At 42.5% G+C, this 20,796-nt stretch overlaps 2 protein-coding genes across 2 annotated transcripts; both read right to left on the bottom strand.

The window, feature by feature from the left end:
* Positions 1-1,103: 1,103 nt before the first annotated feature.
* On the bottom strand, positions 1,104-7,945 carry LOC106588330 (glycosylated lysosomal membrane protein-like). Its single transcript, XM_014177204.3, has 6 exons — positions 7,785-7,945; positions 4,594-4,869; positions 4,052-4,246; positions 2,121-2,339; positions 1,653-1,918; positions 1,104-1,409 (listed from the first exon to the last, which is right to left on the bottom strand). Exons 1-6 carry the CDS (start codon positions 7,890-7,892, stop codon positions 1,238-1,240), a joined length of 1,236 nt encoding a protein of 411 aa, XP_014032679.2. The 5' UTR covers positions 7,893-7,945; the 3' UTR covers positions 1,104-1,237.
* Positions 7,946-9,849: 1,904 nt separating this feature from the next.
* On the bottom strand, positions 9,850-20,047 carry tcpg (T-complex protein 1 subunit gamma). The gene is given in 13 exon segments (NM_001141774.1): positions 9,850-10,714; positions 13,103-13,234; positions 13,374-13,619; positions 13,876-14,056; positions 14,296-14,377; positions 14,479-14,761; positions 14,849-15,035; positions 16,025-16,142; positions 17,314-17,410; positions 17,510-17,572; positions 17,678-17,728; positions 18,991-19,052; positions 19,996-20,047. Coding segments are annotated over 13 exon segments (1,623 nt in total). The 5' UTR covers positions 20,024-20,047; the 3' UTR covers positions 9,850-10,621.
* Positions 20,048-20,796: the final 749 nt, after the last annotated feature.

The raw sequence follows: 20,796 nt of genomic DNA on the forward strand, positions 1-20,796 counted from the left end.
CATGACCTGTGTATTAGATTGCATAATAATATTTCAGGTACTCGTGTTTTCGCATTACATTTCGCATTTACCTCTAAAATTAAGGTAACATATTGTTGCCTAATAGAAAAACAGGTAAATACTCCACAAGGCAATTTACTCTCCTATGTGATTACCACCTGATTATGAAGCATGTTTTAAATTCATTCCAAAGGAGAGGTTTGACAAAAGTTTTTGGGCAACAATCAACACTGGGCGTCAAAGTAACATTAATTACAAGATCATACAAAACATTTTGTAATCCCATACCGATTGCTAACTTAACTTAGCTGACACATTGAAGCTCAAACATTAATCAAGAATTTAAAACAAGCCTAAACATATTTTACAATGATCACATTTCAGTTTACTTTGAAGAGCACATGGACCCAAACTATGCTTCCCATTTCCCCAAAGAATAACTAACATCCAGGGGGTTGGGAAAGAAAGGTTCTTCCCTGAGATTTATTTTCCTCTCACTGTGTGGGTCTCCTTCAGGCGCAGATCCAGGATTAGCTCATCTTCACCAATTCCTAAACCATTACAATAGAAACTGACCTCAGATCAGTGTTTCGGGGAAAAAAAAGACCCTGCTCCCTTCTGACTCTTCTAATGTCGTCAGATATTTATATGTGCGTGAGTCGATCACTAGACAGTGTAGAACCCATGTCAGGTCAGTATATCCTATCTTGGCAGTGCCAAACATAGATAGCTTCAGTAGAGCATGTCATGTACTGTTTGGTGAGCAACAATAAGATAATATACTGTTTTACACAGAACTGAAAGAGTGTACTCCATGAGTCATTTAGTTCTTACTACAGTAAGAAGCCTTTTCACAATTTGCTGTATAAAAATGCTCACATGGAATGCTAGGGTTGAGATGGGAGCCTTTAGCATTCACAAGCACAAATAAACACACTCATTAATTGGCTCTCGTCCACAGGATGATTCAGCCCACACCTAAATTATGCAAGTGGTTAGAAATGGGTTTCTGTCAAAGACCGCATTACACAGACCTCCGTGCAAGTGGTGTATTCCACATGTATCAGTGCACCCCATATTTAAAAAAAGAGTGACACCTGCTGGACACTTATTCCATGCATTTAATCGTATCCGATAGGCCAAATCCAGATAGATAACTTTTGAAAAACTGGGCCCAGGTGTCTCTGTTCATTGGCTAGAAAATGGTTAAAGGCGGGACACGTATCCTGGCTTGGCCTCAGTTGATTGGCTCGTAAACCTGCGTTTGGGGCCTGTTCTTGCGGACACACACACACACCCCGCCCAGCAGGATGATCAGCATGGGAGTGCCCAGCCCCACCGCCATGATGACCAGAACCAGGGGAGAAAACGAGTCCACAGGAGGAGAGCCCAGTCCCACCAACACAGTCCTGAATTAGGAAGGAGAAAAGGTTAGGTGATAAGACAGAGAAAAAGCAAGAGAAGGAAGAATATCAGTGCTGACAATTTCATTCTAATTTCAGGTAGTTGGTGGTGGTGTGAGATGCTTGATAGTTGATGCTTGGGTAACAGAGGGGCTATAAACTGCAATTTGCTGTATAATTCATTTCAAGTTGCTAAAATGCAACATATTATAGCCAGGATGAACCAATAGGATGTAAACAGTTACTTACCAGCTAAGGTAGTTGGTGGTGTTGTAGAATGGGTCTCCAGTGATACTGAAGGTCATGTTGAGCCCGGTGGTCTGGCGCTCCCCTCCAAAATAAGCCAGCACCAGGCCGGAGGGGGGAAGCTGGGCTACGGGGACAGGGGTTGAGTGCCGGCAGGGAGTGGCGTCCTCAAAGACAGGCGATGGCCTGCGGTAGGCCACGGGCTTCCATTGGGCGTAGCCAAGAACAGGGGAGGTGGAGTTGACTGGAGAGGACACCCACTGAGATACCTAAGGGAGAGGAAAGACAAGATCACTGTAGAATCTGACAGCTTTAGTGACAGTCTACAGACAGAAGGACGTTTAGAACAGTGAATCAACCATAAATGATCAACCACACAACATTTGTTGAAATATAAACATCTAAACACTATGTTACTCAGTAACATTTACTACAGTATAACTGCATGTCTATAACACACACAGACATTACCTTGAATATGGAGGGAGTGTATTCGTCATCTATTGACCGGAGGAAGTCCACTCTGCTCATGGGCTGGGTGTCTCCCACGGCCTGTAGCTCTAGGGAAAAGCGGGATCGATTGGACCTCGGGGCCACGCCGTCCAGCCCCACCCTTAGCTGGGAGGAGTTAGCGTTGTGGAGGAGACTGGGCCAGCCTTGGTCCCGCCCCTCAACATCAAAGGCTGAGAACTAGGTTAGGAAAATAATGGTTGAATACAGGCTAGCTAACATGCAATAAAATTAATAATCTCACTGATCAGTAGTACTCACTTCACTTCAGTAACCAAGTTTAAAATCATAAAATCTAAGTTTGTCAGACATTTTCAGACCTTTAACCTGTTGGGGCTAGGGGGCAGTATTTGCACGGCCGGATAAAAAACGTACCCGATTTAAACTGGTTACTACTCTTGCCCAGAAACGAGAACATGCATATAATTAGTAGATTTGGATAGAAAACACTCTAAAGTTTACAAAACTGTTTGAATGGTGTCTGTGAGTATAACATAACTCATATGGCAGGCCAAAACCTGAGAAGATTCCATACAGGAAGTGCCCTGTCTGACAATTTGTTCTCCTTCTGTGGCATCTCTATCAAAAATACAGCATCTCTGCTGTAACGTGACATTTTCTAAGGCTTCCATTGGCTCTCAGAAGGCGCCAGAAAGTGTAACGGGGTGTCTGCAGTCTCTGGGCTAAGTACAGCAGCTCTGTTTGTGAGTGGTCAGGCTGGGAACAGTGACACTGGAGATGCGCGTTCATGAGAATTCTCAATTTTTTTCTTTCAGCCTTTGAATGAATACAACGTCGCCCGGTTGGAATATTATCGCTATTTTATGAGAAAAATAGTATCAATTTATTTTAAACAGCGTTTGACATGCTTCGAAGTACGGTAATGGAAAATGTTGAATTTTTTTGTCACGAAATGCGCTCGCGCGTCACCCTTCGGATACTGACCTGAACACACGAACAAAACGGAGGTATTTGAATAAACTATGGATTATTTGGAACCAAAATAACATTTGTTGTTGAAGTAGAAGTCCTGGGAGTGCATTCTGACATAGAACAGCAAAGGTAATCCAATTTTTCTTATAGTAAATCTGAGTTTGGTGAGGGCCAAACTTGGTGGGTGTCAAATTAGCTAGCCGTGATGGCCGGGCTATGTACTCAGAATATTGCAAAATGTGCTTTCGCTGAAAAGCTATTTTAAAATCTGACACCGCGATTGCATAAAGGAGTTCTGTATCTATAATTCTTAAAATAATTGTTATGTATTTTGTGAACGTTAATCGTGAGTAATTTAGTAAATTCACCGGAAGTTTGCGGTGGGTATGCTAGTTCTGAACATCACATGCTAATGTAAAAAGCTGTTTTTTGATATAAATATGAACTTGATTGAACAAAACGTGCATGTATTGTATAACATAACGTCCTAGGAGTGTCATCTGATGAAGATCATCAAAGGTTAGTGCTGCATTTAGCTGTGGTTTTGGTTTTTGTGACATATATGCTTGCTTTGAAAATGGCTGTGTGATTATTTTTGGCAGGGTACTCTCCTGACATAATCTAATGTTTTGCTTTCGCTGTAAAGCCTTTTTGAAATCGGACAATGTGGTTAGATTAACGAGTCTTGTCTTTAAAATGGTGTAAAATAGTAATATGTTTGAGAAATTGAAGTTATAGCATTTGAGGTATTTGTATTTTGCCCCACGCGATTCCACTGGCTGTTGACTAGGTGGGACGCAAACGTCCCACCTTGCCCAGGGAGGTTAAAAGTGGTGTAATGTAGAGATGAGTCCATGTCCCATGCTATCTGTTGAGTGGATCCAAACAAAGGTCTGAATCGCTCATGATGAAATGTCTAATTTCATCATGCAGGCTTTAGAATATCCAGTTCCACCTACCTTCAGACAGAGTGAGCCATTGCTGAAGCTCTCGCTGGCGTCTCTTCCACAAAGCAGGGCGGTGTTGGCCATGGGGTCCAATGTTTTGTTCAGGTCGCCCCAGGTGAAATTCTGCAGCTCGTAGGGCTGGAAAAAGCTGGAGGGGGGTAGGTGCTCAGGGTCAGCTGTGTCGTTCACATCGTCATACTCCCACAGCTGACAAGAGACAAATTAGTTGGTTTAGTGAATGAGTTACGTATGGCTGACCAGTCTGAAATCAACCCGTTTTTAATACCCAGGTGTTTGTTAGAGCTATTACCATATTGCTAACAACCATCCAAACATTTATGATCTACAACAAATGTCTAGAGCTAGAATTTGACCACGCAAATTATTACTTTCAATAACCTGGATTATGGTTCAAAACCTAGAACCTCACTTGTCTTTATGGTTTATGCATTTGAATGAGATAGTCATGTGACCTGTATCAGCCACTCAGAATATCACCTCAACGGACACGTATGAACACGATGACCATCAATTTAGAACTACTGATGACTCACCCTGGTAAAGACGAGTGCGTTGCTGTACAGAACACTGCTCTCTGGAGTCACTTTCAGGCTGCCTGTGGTATTTTGCACAAGGAAGGCAGGCCAGTCTACCACTACCTTGGATGAAATGGAGCTTGTGTGCACCAGTAGTAATGCTGGCGCCCCCAGGCTGCAGAGGAGGTAATGCAGTGTGTTGTTTTTGCCAAGCGCCCGCACATGGAGCAAGCCAACACCAGGGGGCAGCGGTGTCAGCAAGGAGTTCAGACCAGGGTTCAGCTCCAGGGATACCTGGGAAGAGGTAAGTAAAACAGAGTATGTTTTATAATTTTTCTTTGGCGACACAGGTGAGAATCAAACAAGCAAACCGAAATTGTAAACAGAGGTGATTCATGAATCAATAACAGATTAGCACAGAGTCCTGCTCAGGCCAACAACGCTAAAAACTTGGTAAGCAAGGAAGTCTCAAATGAGATCGTTCATAATCAATATTTATTCATATCTGACATGGCTGGATTGCCAGTACAGAGTAGTGTTCGGTTTATATTTGTTTCAGCACTATTTGATTTAGCTATCTCAGCAACTGGGGCAGCAGGTAGCCTAGTTTTTAGAGCGCTGGGCCAGTAACCAAAAGGTTGCTAGAGTATCCCTGAGCTGACAAGGTAAAAATCTGTCGTTCTGCCCCTGAACAAGACAGTTAACCCACTGTTCCTAGGCCGTCATTGTTAATAAGAATTTGTTCTTAACTGACTTGCCTAGTTAAATAAAGGTTAAATAAAATAAAAATGTATTTAAATTTAAAACCCAAACACTTTGGTCTACACCTACAGCGCAGTCGGAAAGTATTCAGCCTCCTTGACTTTTTCCACAATCTACACACAATACCCCATAATGAAAAAGCAAAAACAGATTTTTTGAAATTTTGGCACCTATCACATTTACATAATTATTCAAACCCTTTACTCAGCACTTTGTTGAAGCACCTTTGGCAGCGATTACAGCCTCGAGTCTTCTTGGGTATGACGCTACAAGCTTGGCAGACATGTATTTGGGGAGTTTCTCCCATTCATCTCTGCAGATCCTCTCAAGCTCTGTCAGGTTGGATGGGGAGCGTTGCTGCACAGGCATTTTCAGGTCTCTCTAGAGATGTTTGATCGGGTTCAAGCTCTGGCTGGGCCATTCAAGGGCATTCAGAGACTTGTCCTGAAGCCACTCCTATGTTGACTTGGCTGTGTGCTTAGGGTCGTTGTTCTGTTGAAAGGTGAACATTCACCCGTCAGGTCCTGAGCGCTCTGGAGCAGGTTGTCATCAATTTTTCGCTTGATCCTGACTGGTCTCCCAGTCCCTGCCCCGTCACTGAAAAACATCCCCACAGCATGATGCTGCCACCACGATGTTTCACTGTAGGGATGGTGCCAGGTTTCCTCCAGACGTGACGCTTGGCATTCAGGCCAAAGACTCCAATCTAGGTTTCATCAGACTAGAGAATCTTGTTTCTCATGGTCTGAGTCTTTAGGTGCCTTTTGGCAAACTCCAAGCGGGCTGTTATGTGCCTTTTACTGAGGAGTGACTTCCGTCTGGCCACTCTACCATAAAGGCCTGATTGGTGGAGAGCTGCAGAGATGGTTGTCCTTCTGGAAGGTTCTCCCATCTCCACAGAGAAACTCTGGAGCCTGTCAGAGTGACCATCGGGTTCTTGGTCACCTCCCTGACCAAGGCCCTTCTCCCCTGATCGCTCAGTTCGCCTGGGCGGCCAGGTCTAGTAAGTCTTGGTGGTTCCACACTTCCTCCATTTAAGAATGATGGAGGCCACTGTGTTCTTGGGGACCTTCAAAGTTGCAGAATTTTTTTGGTACCCTTCCTCATATCTGTGCCTCGACACAATCCTGTCTCGGAGCTCTATGGACAATTCCTTTGACCTCATGGCTTGGTTTTTGCTCTGACATGCACTGTCAACTGTGGGACCTTATATAGACATGTGTGTGCCTTTCCAAATCATGTCCAATCAATTGAATTGACCACAGGTGGACTCCAAGTTGTAGAAACATCTCAAGGATGATTAATGGAAACAGGATGCGCCTGAGCTCAATTTCAAGTCTCATAGCAAAGGGTCTGAATACTTCTTTTTTGTAAATTTGCACGCAAAAAAACCCAAAAACATTTCGCTTTGTCATTATGGGGTACTGTGTGTAGATGGATTAAAATCTAATCAATTTTAGAATACGGTTGTAACGTAACAAAATGTGAAAAAAGTCAGGGGGTCTGAAAACTTTCCGTATGTCCCTAGTTCAAATCACACCCACAAGGGATTGTGTAATCTTATGTCGCTACAGTATGCATTGTTGGCTGGGGTCCAACAATGGGTAAATGACAGTGGTGGAAAATGTACCCAATTGTCATACATGAGTAAAAGTAAAGATACCTTCATAAAAAATGACTCAAGTAAAGGTGAAAGTCACCCAGTAAAATAGTACTTCAGTCAAAGTTTACAAGTATTTGGTTTTAAATCTACTTAAGTATCAAAAGTAAAATGATTAATAATTTCTAATTCCTTAAATTAAACAAAACAGATGGCACAATTTTCTCTTTTTACAGATAGCCAGGGGCACACTCACACATTTACAAACTAAACATTTGTCTTTAGTGAGTCCGCCAGATCAGAGGCAGTAGGGATGACCAGGCATGTTCTCTTGATAATTACATGAATTAGCCAATTTTTCTGTCCTGCTAAGCATTCTAAATGTAACAAGTACTTTTGGGTGTCAGGGAAAATGTAAGGAGTAAAAAGTGCATCATTTTATTTAGGAATGTAGTGAAGTAAAAGTAGTCAAAAATATAAAAAAGTACACATACCCCCCAAAACGACTTAAGAAGTACTTTAAAGTATTTTTACTTAAGTACTTTACACCACTGGTAAATTATAGTTTTATAGATTGTTGGTCATCATTACAATATGGCTAGCGCTATAAATACAAAACCAAACACGTATATCCAAAATGTTAGTAATCACCAACTAGCTAAAACGTATAACTTGCTATCTAGCAGTAGTTAGATACTAACTAAATTCTCAAAGCGTCAGCTAGCGCGTTACAGTACTTCTTACTTCTTTATGTGGTCAGCAAAAGATTATCTAACGTTAGCAACCTTTTATAGCACTTTATTACTGTACAACATAAATGCAAACAGCAATGTACTACCAAACTTACATTCCGTCGGTAGTTATCACCATTGCCGATAAAACTAGAAGAAAACCGAACCGTTAAAAGCAAAAATAAGACATAAAAGTGGATTGTGTACAAAATCTCCGCCGGCATCTTTCTTTTTCGGCATACACATGGAGGAATCACGTGTCGAGTACTTTATTTGATCAGCTGATTTGTCTTCAGCTGACTCGTCAGTATCGATTTCAGCAGTGGTGGAAAAAGTACCCAATTCTCATACTCAAGTAAAAGTGAAAGTCACCCAGTAAAATACTTGAGCAAAAGTCTAAAAGTATTTGGTTTTAAATATACTTAAGTATCAAAAGTAAATGTAATTGCTAAAATATACTTAAGTATTAAAAGTAAAAGTATGAATAATTTCTAATTCCTTATATTAGGCAAACCAGTTGGCATAATTCTCTTGTTTTTTAAATGTATTTTACAGATTGCCAGGCGCACATAGCAACACTCAGACATGATTTACAAATTAAGCATTTGTGTTTAGTGGACACTGATGTCTTGCTTCCCGACAAGCTAAACACCTTCTTCGCCTGCTTTGAGAATAAAACAGTGCCACCGACACGGCCCGCTACCAACTCCTTCTCCGTGGCCGACGTACAACACTAGCTGCATCCTCAGAGCATACGCAGACCAGCTGGCTGGAGTGTTTACTGACAAATTCAATCTCTCCCTATCCCAGTCTGCTGTCCCCACTTGCGTCAAGATGTCCACCATTGTTACTGTACCCAAGAAAGCAAAGGTAACTGAACTAAATTACTATCGCCCTGTAGCACTCACTTCTGTCATCATGAAGTGCTTTGAGAGGCTAGTTATGGATCATATCACCTCTACCTTACCTGACACCCTAGACCCACTTCAATTTGCTTACCGCCCCAATAGATCCACAGAAAATGCAATCGCCATCGCACTGCCCTATCCCATCTGGGCAAGAGGGATACCTATGCAAGAATGCTGTTCATTGACTATAGCTCAGCGTTCAACACCATAGTGCAATCTAAGCTCATCATTAAGCTCGGGGCCCTGGGCCTGAACCCCGACCTGTGCAACTAGGTCCTGGACTTCCTGACAGCCCCCCCCAGGTGTTGAAGGTAGGAAACAATACCTCCACTTTGATGATCCTCAACACAGGGGCCCCACAAGGGTGCGTGCTCAGCCCCCTCCTGTACTCCGTTTACCCATGACTGCATGGCCACGCACGCCTCCAACTCAGTCACGTTTGCAGACAACACAACTATAGTATGACAGATTACCAACAATGACGAGACAACCTACAAGGAGGGGAGGGCCCTGGTTGAGTGGTGCCAGGAAAATAACCTCTCACTCAATGTCAACAAAACAAAGGAGGCTGAAGAAATTTGGCTCCTAAAGCCCTCAAACTTTTACAGATTGAGAGCATTCTGTCGGGCTGTATCACCGCTTGAGCCGGCAACTGCACCGCCCGCAACTGCAGGACTCTCCAGAGGGTGGTGTAGTCTGCCCAACGCATCACTGGGGGCACACTGCCTGCCCTCCACAACATCCACTAGTCACTTTAATGTTTAAATACTGCTTTACTCATCTGTATATACTGTATTTTAGTCAATGCCACTCCAACATTGCTCATCCTAATATTTTAGATATTTCTTAATTCCATTTTTTTATTTAGTGAATCCACCAGATCAGAGGCAGTAGGGATGAGCTCTTAATAAGTGTGTGTATTGGACCATTTTCTGTCCTGCTAAGCATTCAAAATGTAACAAGTACTTTTGGGTGTCAGGGAAAATGTATGGAGTAAAAAGTACATTCTTTAGGAATGTAGTGAAGTAGATATTATCAAAGCATAAAATAGTAAAGTACATATAGCCCCAAAAACTACTTAAGTAGGACTTTAAAGTATTTTTTTTTACTTAAGTACTCTGGATTTCAGGATGCAGCAAATGTAATGCCACCTTAGCAATTAATGAAACATTTCACCATAGGCTAAGCTACATGATTAATAAAAGTGGTGAGAGAATCATAATCAAACACACATCATGGGCGGCAAAGTGAATGAAACAAACATAGGCCCATGTCATTTGTATCCACTTTTATTGAGGTTAATTCTATCACAGGTAACAGCCCCAGGCAAAGGGTAATGGAGGGTAATGGTCTGGTGGAGTAACAGGATTCAGAACCAGAAACACCGTAACTCCAACTATTTCTTACAGAAAAAAAAGCATTCTCACTCATTGAAATGCAAGACGATCCAATCCATATAATGCAGCATTTAAAAAGGACCTTCAGGAGGTAGACATTGCAGGCTATAAATAATTTGCAAGGTCTATTTTTCTATAGGATCACAGTGCTTTAGTAGTTCATTCAAATGACTTGGTCACATGATTTGGTCACCACCCACTGGCAACCGTTCTTCAACTCAAGTCACAAAAGGAGTTCTCCCAAACAAAGAAATGCCTAGTGAGACTAACCGAGGTAAACCTTGGTCCCAGGAGAACATATTCAGTCACATCTTACTGCCATAAATACTGCACAAACACACACAAACAAACCAAACTAAACTTGAGTGCCTTGGTACCAAATCCAGTACATTCATACAGTATGTAATACATGCAACAACCCTATCCGTCTGCTTAGAGTGACCACAACAAAACGTCATATGAGTGAGAAGCTTATAAAACAGTGCTGTTAAGTTATTAAATCATATGTAGAAAATACACATGGCATACACTGTCCAACAAAATGCTTACTTGCAGGTTCCTTCAACAATGCAACAACAAGAAATAGCTCAGATTGCCTATTCCTCCACTACCCTCTTCCTCCTCTCTGTTCCCAATCCTTCTCCCCCTCTACTCGGCACCCTGTCCTCCTCCTGTCTGCTCATCTCCCTTCTTCTTGTGTCCAGAGACGATGTCGTCGATGCGCAGCAACAAGATGGCCGTCTGGAGAGAGAAAGAAGAGGAGTCCAAGGGAGTAGAACTGCACAGCTAAACAATATGTACAGTGCCTTCAGAAAGTATTCATATCCCCTTGACTTACACATTGTGTTACAGCCTAAATTCAAAATGGATTAAAAATCTCACCCCATAATGACAACGTGAAAACATGTTTAGATATTTTAGCACATTTATTGAAAATAAAATTGAGAAATCAAATTTACATAAGTATTCAAACCCCTGAGTCAATACATGTTAGAATCACATTTGGCAGCGATTACAGCTGCGAGTCTTTCTGGGTAAGTCTAAGAGCTTTGCACACCTGGATTGTACAATATTTGCACATTCTTTTTAAAATTCTTCAAGCTCTGTCAAGTTGGTTGTGGATCATTGCTAGACAGCCATTTAAGTCTTGCCATATATTTTTAAGCCAATGAAGTCAAAACTGTTACTAGGCCCCTCAGGAACATTCAATGTCATCTTGGTAAGCAACTCCAGTGTAAAAAAAAACCCCATTAGGAACACCTTAACCCTGAGTGGCACCCCCCCCCCCCCTTGCCCTCAAAACAGCCTCAATTCGTCAGGGAATGGACTCTACAAGGTGTTGAAAGCATTCCACAGGGATGTGGGCCTGTTGACTACAATGCTTCCCAGTTGAGTCAAGTTGGCTGGATGTCCTTTGGGTGGTGGACCATTCTTGATACACACGGGAAACTGCTGAGTGTGAAAAACCCAGCATTGTTGCAGTTTGACACAAACCGGTGTGCCTAGCACCTACTACCATACCCCGTTGAAAAGGCACTTAAATATTTTGTCTTACCCATTGACCCGCAACAGCACACATACAATCTTTCTGAAGGCTTAAAAATCTCTTTAACCCGTGTCCTCCCCTTCATCTACACTAATTGAAGTGAATTTAACAAGATACATCAATAAGGGATCATAGACTGACCAGGTGAAAGCGATGTCACAGAAAGAGCTGGTGTTCTTAATGTTTTGTTCACTCAGTGTATATTTGGCCTTGTGTTTTGGTTGTCTTGCTGAAAGGTGAATTTGTCTCCCAGTGTCTGTTGGAAAGCAGACAACCAGCATTTCCGAGGATTTTGCCTGTGCTTAGCTACATTTTTTAGGATTAAAAGAAACTTTAGTCCTCGCCAATGACAAGTATACCCATAACATGATGCAGCCACCACCATGCTTGAAAAGATGAAGACTGGTACATTTTACATTTACATTTTAGTCATTTAGCAGACGCTCTTATCCAGAGCGACTTACAGTAGTGAATGCATACATTTCATACATTTAATTTCATGGATTTGTTTTTACTCAGTAATGTGTTGGATTTTCCCCAAATATAACGCTTTGAATTATGACATAAAGCTCATTTCTTTGCAGTTTTACTTTTAATGCTTTATTGCATGTTGCTACATCTTCAGTTCTCCTATTACAGCCATTAAGCACTAACTGTTTTAAAGTCACTATTGGCCTCTGAAATCCTTCAGCGGTTTCCTTCCTCCCTGACAACTGAGTTAGGAAGGACGCCTGTATCTTTGTTGATACACTATCCAAAGCGTAATTAATCATTTTGCCACGCTCAAAAGGGATATTCAATGTCTGCTTTAAAAAAATATATATACATGTTTTAACCCATCAAACCAATAGGCGTATTCTAGTCAAAGCTCATCCTATAAAACTAATGCTGTACACACCTTTTCTATTCATAATGTCTATACACACCATCATATAAATATATATTTATTTCGGACTGACATTGCTCGTTCTGATATTTCTTAATTATATAGGCGTGTATTGTTTTGTTAGTCGTTACTGCACTGTTGGAGCTAGAAACAACCATTTCACTGCACCTGCAAAATGTGTACGCGACCAACATTTGATTTGAGGTGTCCTTTGTGAGGCATTGGGAAACCTCCCGTCTTGGTAGTTGAATCTGTGTTTGAAATTCATTGCTCAGTTGAGGGACCTTACAGATAATTGTATATGTGTGGGGTACAGAGATGAGGTAGTTATTCAAAATTCATGTTAAACCCTAGTATTGCCATGCGACTTATTATGGGGCTTGTTAAGAAAATGTTTTACTACTGAACTTATTTAGGCTTGCCATCACAAAGGGGTTGAATACTTATTGACTCAAGACATTCCAGCTTCTCATTAATTTGTAAAAATGTCTAAAAACATTCCACTTTAACATTACAGGGTATTTTGTGTAGGCTAGAGACAAAATCTCAATTTAATCCATTTTAAATTTAGGCTGTAACACAATATGGAAAGAGTAAAGGTGTGTGAATACTTTCTGAAGGCACTGTAACTAATGAACACTTGTGTAGCGCATCAATGCCCTCAACATTATATTGAGCAGGTGGTTGGAAGTCTCACCTCTACTGCAGTCTTGTAGGTCTGAGCCTTGACGGCCAGTGGCTCCCAGATGCCCAGGGCGGTCATGTCAGCCAGGGTGCCAGTCTCTCCGTTCACCCCCCACGACACACTGCCCTTCTGGGTGTGCTTGGCCTGGAAAGAGATGGAGCTAAGTGAAAATGCCACTATAATGTACAGTAAAACCTCCATCTCCCTTTCACACCCTCTCCCATCGGTCTTCCTCCGAGATGGTATGAGGTTCTACCTTTGACTCTCTCCGTCTCTCTCTTACCCTGAGGGAGGTGAGCACACGGATGGTGGAGGCGCCACAGTTCTGGATGAGGGTGCGGGGGATGACCTCCAGGGCCTGGGCCAGGGCACGGTAGGGCCACTGCTCCACGCCAGTGAGGGCCTTGGAGAGCTCCATCAGCCGCTGGGACACAGCCATCTCGGCAGCGCCACCGCCAGGCAGCAGACTGGGCTCCAGCAGCACATTGCGGGTCACCTGCATGGCATCCTGCAGGTTACGCTCCACCTCCTGGGAGAGAGGTAAATGGGGAAAAGAGAGATTTCAGAACACAAGTAAAACCTAATTTAGACATCTTTGCGCTGATAACTTATGTGACTTACAATTAAAACAAAAAAGAGACAGGTTCTAGGAGGGGAGTGGGGGAGCAGAGACTCATCCCATTAACATCATTCTTTACATTATCATCCCTCTCTTTTAGCACTTAGTGATTGTTGCACAATAAAAAGCGCATATTATTTTGAGAGCTTTATTCTCAGTTTCTCACCGCCAGGATTTCCTTGCTGGCTCCTCTCAGCAGGATGGTGCAGGCTTTAGGGTCTTTGCACTCTGTGACGAAGGCAAAGTACTCGTCTCCAATCTTCTTGACCTCAAACAGGCCCGCCCCTAAGCCCACGTCCTCCTCGCGCAGCTCGTCCGTACGGCTGGCAATGCGTGCGCCACACGCCCTGAGGGGTAACGGGGAAATAGGTTAGAGCAGTAGTTGTGAAGACCATACACCCCGTTAAAGAAACAGAAATAAACCAATATTCAATGAAAGTGCTCGGTCATTCGCTAGCTATGTACATAGTAACATGACACAGAGAAAAACGTCAACATTTAAACATGTTTTTGTTTGTGACAATTGTCTCCAATAATTGATGTAACGTCCCCCAAATGTTTTTTTTTTTGCTTTCAATTGGCTTACCTGGCGATCCTGTTGTTGTCGGTCTTTCTTACACGGCGAATAGCCGTGATGTTAGCCTTCATCAGGTAGTGCTGAGCCAAGTCTGAAGAGAGGCAAAATATAGTAGAGGTAAATATGTATTTTTTTAAGTCAGTTGCATCAGACATATGCCTTAACAAGAGCTTTAAGAGCAGCGTGGGGTACCCGAGATGCCCTTCTCTGTGAAGATGAGGTCAGGCTTGAGGCGAATGATGTCTTCACAGATCTGCTGGATGTACTCCTCCTCCATCTGCAGGATGCGGGCAAAGTCCTCCTCACGAGTGATCTCAATATCAGTCTGGCTCTCTCCCTTCTTGTACTCCAGGGAGCAGTCCAACAGGACAATACGGGGATCCTTGATCATTCTTCGCATGCGCGGGTGGGTCACGTCCTTGTTTACCATCACACCTCTCAGCACGCACGAGTCCTCGATGATCCCACCGGGAACCTTGACAAACACATTAACACAGAGGATGAAGTAGAACTTGGACTGCACAGGAAAACAGACATTAAAAAGACACACTTTGACCCTTACCTTTTCTACTTTGGCGTACTTCTTGATGTCAATCTCCTTGCGTCCGTTCTCCTCCATCTCCACAGTTTTGACGGCGTCCAGGGCGATGCTGCAGGCCATGTCAGACCAGCGGCTCAGAGCCTTGGTGTTGATGGCAGAGTTGATGATCTTCAGCATCATCTCCCTGTCGCTCACGTCTACTGGGGTGCTGGGAGGAGGGGAGGGATGGAGGAGAGACTGTTGTTATACAAATATGAGTGTGAAAGCAGTTGCCACCTAAAACAGTGGTTCTCAAACTGGGGGTCGCGAGAAGGTTTTTGTGGGGGTTGAAACTGATAGGGAAAAATACATATTTTCCCTACATTTTAATAGGCTACATATACCATTTGTATTGTATATTTATACATTTGCCTATTCGATCTGGTTACTAACATAATAATTTGGTACAATACTGTAGGCCCGTCTCAAAAACATCTCATCTGTGCCTCAGAACCAAAACGTTTCTTGACCAGTCATCAAGCATTTGGCACGCAAAGGCGGGCGTGCATATCCAGATGAATGACCAGAAAGCACTGGTTTCATTTTCTCCAGTTTTACCTGGCAAAAACATAGTATGTTTATATATAAAAATGTTTAGCAATGTGCTACAGACGCATCTTTGCCAGAATAGGCTTCCTGGATTCGTTGATCATTTTCATATTTCAGACAGGCCTAGGCCAAGTTTGGGTGGCTACTGGCTAAAGATACCATAGCTGTAACGTCGCACTGCCTTCAATACTTACGGGATGAAGATGTAATACATTCACCAGAATATGTTACAATATTTGTGAGGAAGAAAAAATGCTGCAGACAGACCATGCTTTCCATCCGATCCTGCAACATACAGGTCGGTCGTAACCTGCTTGCTCTGGACTCCAGAGAAGTGACAGGACATTGGCTGCTAACATGACTTTCACCTTAAAATGCAGGTCTAAAACATAACTTGCATTTTGAAAGTGGATCACTGTTTGACATGAAACATGCAGTGACCAGAAAAAGTATTTGGGCCAAAGCTCTAGACTTCATATAAAAATCAAGGATTAATGTCAATCACAGATTTCCATAAAAAGTGAAGTTTTACAGATGTCAAGTTAGGATTCAGTCCTTAACAATTAAAAGGTTGTGTGTGTGGGCGGGTGGTAGAGGCAGGAACAGTACCTGATATCTTTGAGCAGGTTGAGCATATCATCCAGGGCTTGTCTGTAGGCGCTGATGACAACCGTCGGGTGCATCTGCTGCTCCAGGAACTGCTCAGACACGGACAGCATCTCACCCGCTAGAGAGATGCACAAAATGTATGGATGTCTCCCCAGCCATGGCTGTCAATGCCCCCTTCTGTGGCCGAAACGCCCCCTAAAAAAAATAATCCACGCCTTGCGGCCAAAGTGGCCATTGTACCCTTGGGCTGAATATAATACAAATTCCCTTCTCCCAGCTGACAACCGCCCTGCTCCGAAGCACCTCTCCACTCACATGGCTCTCTCAGATATTTAAATTCTTATTAGTCAATGCCCGTCAAGTGATCAGGTCCTTTTCACAGGCATTGCAGCTCCGAACTAGACTACTAGTGATGTCAGAAACATTGGGGATGCAACAGCGCGCATCCTTATCGAATTCCGAGGCCTATATTGAAGACGTTAGAACTGTCCATGTTTACTTTGTCAGCCAACAAGATGAGTAACAAAAGCACTAACCTATGTCAACCTACTATCTCACATAAGTTGACCTATTCTATGGGTCAGCTTGTCGTTCTGTACAAGAAAGAAACATTCCAAACAGAAGCTCTGGGACAGTTGTGGGATGATAGAACCCAAATGAACACTACTACTGTACATCAAAACAAAATTGTAAAAGCAATGAGTCTGATGCAACAGATCAGAACTTCTAGATTAAAATGTTGATAACCTATTATTTCTTCACATTATAAGCGCAGCTATACTTGCAAATGTTCCAACATGCATTTAGCAGGAACGGTCTATCAGGTTGTGTGGAAAATACAACTAAGGGGACGCAGAATTAAATGTACATGATTAAAATGAAAAGAAAATCAAATATATATATATATATATTATATATATATATATATATATAAAAATCAGGCCCTATTCATTTCTGCGTGCTTTTAACTCCGATCTCGTACGTGTATAGAATTGCGCTGTTGGTACGCAAACCGCGTGCATGTTGGCAGGTCTGCAATTGGCCCAGCGTCGTCCAGGTTTGGCCGGTATAGACCGTCATTGTAAATAACAATTTTTCTTAACAGACTTGCCTAGTTAAATTAAGGTAAAAAAGCCAAATGGCCTTGCCCCTAAAACCACTAAATTCTTAGCCTGGTTGAGACACAGGAGTAATACATGAAGAATAGGCTGGATTGGATTACTACTACTACAACGAGGATAGACCTGATGGTGCAGAGTATTCACAGTATTGGGCATGTGGTGACTCACCCAGGATGATGACAGAGGTGGTGCCGTCTCCCACCTCCTCGTCCTGAGTGCGGCTGATCTCAATCATGGACTTAGCAGCCGGGTGCTGGACCTGGATCTGTGGAAACAGAGACAGAGGGAAGGAGGTGGGCTTTGCACATTGATATTTTCTGCATGGAAGTAGACGTATTGGGAATCACAGCAAGTGTGCTCTTACCTCTCTCAGGATAGCGTTACCATCGTTGGTCATCACGATCCCACCCATGGGGTCCATTAGCATCTACACACAAAGCATGTTATGGTTTCCCAATTCAAGTGCTTCCATAAAGTATGTTTCAAGCAAAACTGACAAAAACCTGAGGATAAAAAGAAACCTATAGCTCACTTTCATCATGGCCCTCGGTCCCAGGCATGTTCTGATGACGTCTGCGATCGTCTACAACACACACGAAAAAAAGGTTTATGTATACATTGTCAACAGGCAATGCATCATGGCTATCCTCAGTCTATCACAGTGCCATCCGTTTTGTCACCAAAGCCCCATACACTACCCACCATTGCGACCTGTACGCTCTCGTTGGTTGGCCCTCGCTTCATACTCGTCACCAAACCCACTGGCTACAGGTTATCTACAAGTCTCTGCTAGGTAAAGCCCCGCCTTATCTCAGCTCACTGGTCACCATAGCAGCACACACTCGTAGCACGCGCTCCAGCAGGTATATCTCACTGGTCACCCCCAAAGCCAATTCCTCCTTTGGTCGTCTTTCCTTCCAGTTCTCTGCTGCCAATGACTGGAACAAACTGGAAAAAATCTCTGAAGCTGGAGACTCATATCTCCCTCACTAGCTTTAAGCACCAGCTGTCAGAGCAGCTCACAGATCACTGCACCTGTACATAGATGGGCTGTTTACAGATGGCCCATCTACCTACCTCATCCCCATACTGTATTTATTTATCTTGCTCCTTTGCACCCCAGTATCTCTACTTGCACATTCATCTTCTGCACATCTACCATTCTAGTGTTTAATTGCTATATTGTAATTACTTCACCACAATGGCCTATTTATTGCCTTATCTTACCTCATTTGCACTCACTGTATATAGACTTTTTGTTTTCTTTTGTTCTACTGTATTATTGACTGTATGTTTTGTTTATTCCATGTGTAACTCTGTTGTTGTATGTGTTGAATTGCTATGCTTCATCTTGGCCAGGTCGCAGTTGCAAATGAGAACTTGTTCTCAACTAGCCTACCTGGTTAAATAAAGGTGAAATAAATAAAATAAAAATTCCTCATAAATTGAGCTACAGTAGCAATGTACTGGGTAGGGATGTGACGATACCAGTATCGCAATATTTTTTCCATGGCAAAAATTAAAAAGCAGACCAACTTCTTTGGTCCTTAAACACCTGCAGTATGTCAAATATTGCATGCTATAGCTTGGAAAATAAATGTGACTCTAGATGACAACATGATGTTTGTTTCCAACATTAGGGCTGTTTTCCTAAAGAAGTTCAGACCGCTTCATGTTTTGTTCTTTCCACGATGCTAGCAATTATCACGATACTGGTATCATCCCAGCCCTAGTACTGGGCCCCATAGTCAGCAATTAAACATACAATTATGATGAAATAACATAGCTAGAAACCATGATAATTCAACCAAGTACAGTGGAAGACACCAACTAATGGGACCTCACCTTGGCTGCACTGATATTTCCTGTCTGAACCTTCCGTCCAGACTCCCTCTTCATATTCTGGCCTGTAGGGAACATGAGAATGAAGTTAATACTATATTGTGTAACATATTGCTGCTAAAAGACAGCAGACCAAAACATCATTACAGCAATTAGTCTAGTTACCTCTGGGTTCCAACCAGTCTACGTTTGTTCTACACCTTTTGATTTCCATGTACAAATTTAGATCCCACATCTGTAGCTCGCTAGCTACCTACATCATACAATAGCTAGCTAGGCGTATCGTGTTTGGATTATGGATGTCTCGTATTTTGGAAGGCTGACATTTTACACTAATACTATGCCTTGTTGCTAACAGATACATAGTTACTAAACTACACACAAATACAGCACCAAAGTTGGCTTAAATCATCTGACATGCTAGTTACTGACATGCAGGAGCTGTCTAATGTTGACATGCCTGGAAGCTCCAACGACCAGGTTCAAACTGCAGTGATTTGAGTCGAACTGAGTTTCACTAATGTTGCCGAACAGATGGGTAGGACTCCCATGTTTTTAGCCCCAATTGGTCAACAGCAACCAAACTAGCTAAAATTAGTTAGCAATGAATTGTCAATGTGAAACGTCATTGCAAAATGTATTCTTGAGAATGGACATTTTAGTTGAACACTTAACGTTAGCTAACTAACGTTAGCGGTTGTGTAAAATGCACTGTAGCCAGCCAGAGAGGTTTATTGTAACGTTATCTGACGTTATGGCCAAGAAAGTCATACAAAGAGCTAGTTAGCCTACTAGCTAAATACCTTGCTAACGCTAGCTAGCGAGCACTGTCAGTTGTCGGCAAGGAAGCAGAAGCACATGCTTTGTTGCTGGCTACCTGTGTAGCCTGTACTGGCCGCTTGTCAGGATATTACAAACGACAAAAACATCAAAATGCGTCACATTTCCACAGAAATCAAAGTTAAGATGTTACATTTCTCGTTGATTATGGTTTTACTATTTACTTACTCAGCACGAGAACCTGTTGGCCCATCATTGTGACAGTGTGTGTGGGACAACGGTCTGGAACCTTCTGGGAAACACAAGAGGAAGAAGATCCAGATGCGGGGCGGATTACTCCCAGTGTTAACCAATAACCTTCGAGCAAAACATGATGTACTGTGACTTCCACCAGTTGGGGAACCGGGGTAAACGCAAGAGGATTCAAGGGGAGGCGAGTATGTACAGGGCATCATTGTGAGACACACCCTGTATCATATATTCATTGCCCTGTACAAAACCAAGCAACTCCATATACAGTCATCCAATATTGGCTTGACCGTTTCTGAAATTCAAGGATACATATATTACAGGATGTTTCCCTTCTTGTTGTTGAATTGAAGAAAAAAAAAAGATATGACAATACCAAACCACTATTTTGTATTTATTTTACCTTTATTTAACTAGGCAAGTCAGTTAAGAACAAATTCTTATTTACAATGACGGCCTAAACCGGACGACCCTGGGGCAATTGTGCGCCGCCCTACTAATGCAGGGATCAACTAGATTCAGAAGCAGGCCATTTCTTTCTGGAGCGGAACATTTGTAGACTGCAAATTGACCGCAAGAAGCCCAAACATATGTTTGTCTAAAACAATCATTTCAGACCTTGCTTACATTGGTATACGATCACGTCTCTCTATTATGCGTGGGAATACTTCGGAACAGATTTCTTAAATTAAAATCACTTTGAGCTGATTTCCTTGTGTTTTTAGTTTTTTATACTGAACAAAAAATATTAACGTAACATGGAACAATTTCATTGATTTT

Source organism: Salmo salar, chromosome 27 (genome assembly GCF_965601325.2).
Source record: "Salmo salar chromosome 27, fSalSal1, whole genome shotgun sequence".
Lineage (NCBI taxonomy): Eukaryota > Metazoa > Chordata > Actinopteri > Salmoniformes > Salmonidae > Salmo > Salmo salar.